The sequence below is a fragment of the Chionomys nivalis genome, chromosome 21 (assembly GCF_950005125.1).
Source record: "Chionomys nivalis chromosome 21, mChiNiv1.1, whole genome shotgun sequence".
Taxonomy (NCBI): domain Eukaryota; kingdom Metazoa; phylum Chordata; class Mammalia; order Rodentia; family Cricetidae; genus Chionomys; species Chionomys nivalis.
Genome location: NC_080106.1, coordinates 56542870 through 56544429, shown reverse-complemented (window position 1 = coordinate 56544429; position 1560 = coordinate 56542870). Strand labels below are relative to the sequence as shown.

Sequence of the window (1560 nt, the reverse complement as noted above, 5' to 3'; positions counted from 1 at the left end):
TGTCTGCATGTCTGCCTGCAGGCCAGAAGAGGACAGCAGATCTCATTACAGATAGTTGTGAGTCACCATGTGGTTGCCCGAAATGGAACTGAGGACCTTTGGAAGAACAGTCAGTGCTCTTAACTTCTGAGTCATCTCTCCAGTCCTCACAATCAGGTAGATTTTAAGTGAACCATAACTAGCAACAGCTGAGTGGTGTAAAAGTTAACTTTCTAATATAAGATAATTGACTATAGGTAAGAGAGGTTACATATCAGAAGAGAAGACAGGTGGCTGCTATTTTATCCCTATGGTCTTCACAGCCTCTTTGATATCCTTATTTCTCAATGTAAAAATTACAGGGTTCAGTATGGGGGTGACAACACTATACAGCACTGAGATCAATCTGTCTTTCTCTAGTGAGTAAGATGAGATGGGCCACACATATGTGAAGATGGCACTGCCATAATAGAGAAGAACAATGAACAGGTGAGAGGCACAGGTAGAAAAGGCTTTGTGCCTCCCCTCAGAGGACTGGATCCTCAGGATGTTGGAGATGATGGAAAGGTAGGAAAGGATGATGCAGAGGAAAGGAGTCCAACCTATGAAGATCCCAATGGATAGCAAAGCCAGTTCATTGATGGAAGTATCCCCACAAGACAAGATCAGCAAAGGAGGTATGTCACAGAAGAAATAATTGATCTGATTGTCACCACAGAAGGGCAAGTAGAAGGTCAGAACTGTGTGCACCACTGAGTTAAGAAATCTACCTGTCCAGCATGAGGCTGCTAGTCAGCTGCACAGAGCCTTGTCCATGATAAATGAATACCTTAAGGGCTTGCAAATAGCAATGTATTGGTCATATGCCATTGCTGCCAGGAGGAGACACTCTGAGCCTACAAAGAAAATGAAGGCAAAGAGTTGGACCACACAGCCTCCATAGGAAATTGTTTTCTTCTCTGACAAAAGATGCACCATCATCTGGAGGACATTAGTAGTGGTGTAGCAGATGTCAATAAAGGCAAGGTTTCGCAGAAAATAATACATGGGTGTATGTAGGTGGGAATCAGCCATGGTCACCAAGATGATAAAAATATTCCCTCCTAAAGTGCATATGTAAGTCAAAAAGAAGATGGTGAAGAGTAAAAACTGCAATTTATTCAGGTTGGAGAACCCCAAGATGATGAATTCAGATGGAGCTGTTTGATTCTTTCCTTCCATGATGTCATCTGTTTTCTCTTTGTGAATTTAACAAACAGATGCATAGATAATAGTCTGCAAGCCAAGAAAACAAGTGTTGTTACCAATAATGTCACTACCAACTGGATACCAAACCACAAGTGGAACATTTCTTTGCATGGCACAATCCATACCTACCACTCAAGACATATGTACATACTCCCAATATTTCACCCAAGAAGCAGATCCCTGTGAACTACACAGTAGCTAAAAAGAAATCACAGCAGGACTCTCTGTCTTCTAAGGGTGCTCTCTTGATAATGGCTATGTCAAGCTCTTCTACATTTTCTTGATGATATAAAAATATGCTGCATGGTATAGTTTATAGAATGCCTGGCCTTC

At 41.7% G+C, this 1560-nt stretch overlaps 1 protein-coding gene across 1 annotated transcript; it reads right to left on the bottom strand.

Moving 5' to 3' along the window:
• Nucleotides 1-246: 246 nt before the first annotated feature.
• LOC130864042 (olfactory receptor 5V1-like) lies at nucleotides 247-1200 on the bottom strand. Its single transcript, XM_057754417.1, is given in 1 exon segment — nucleotides 247-1200. A coding segment is annotated over 1 exon segment (954 nt).
• Nucleotides 1201-1560: the final 360 nt, after the last annotated feature.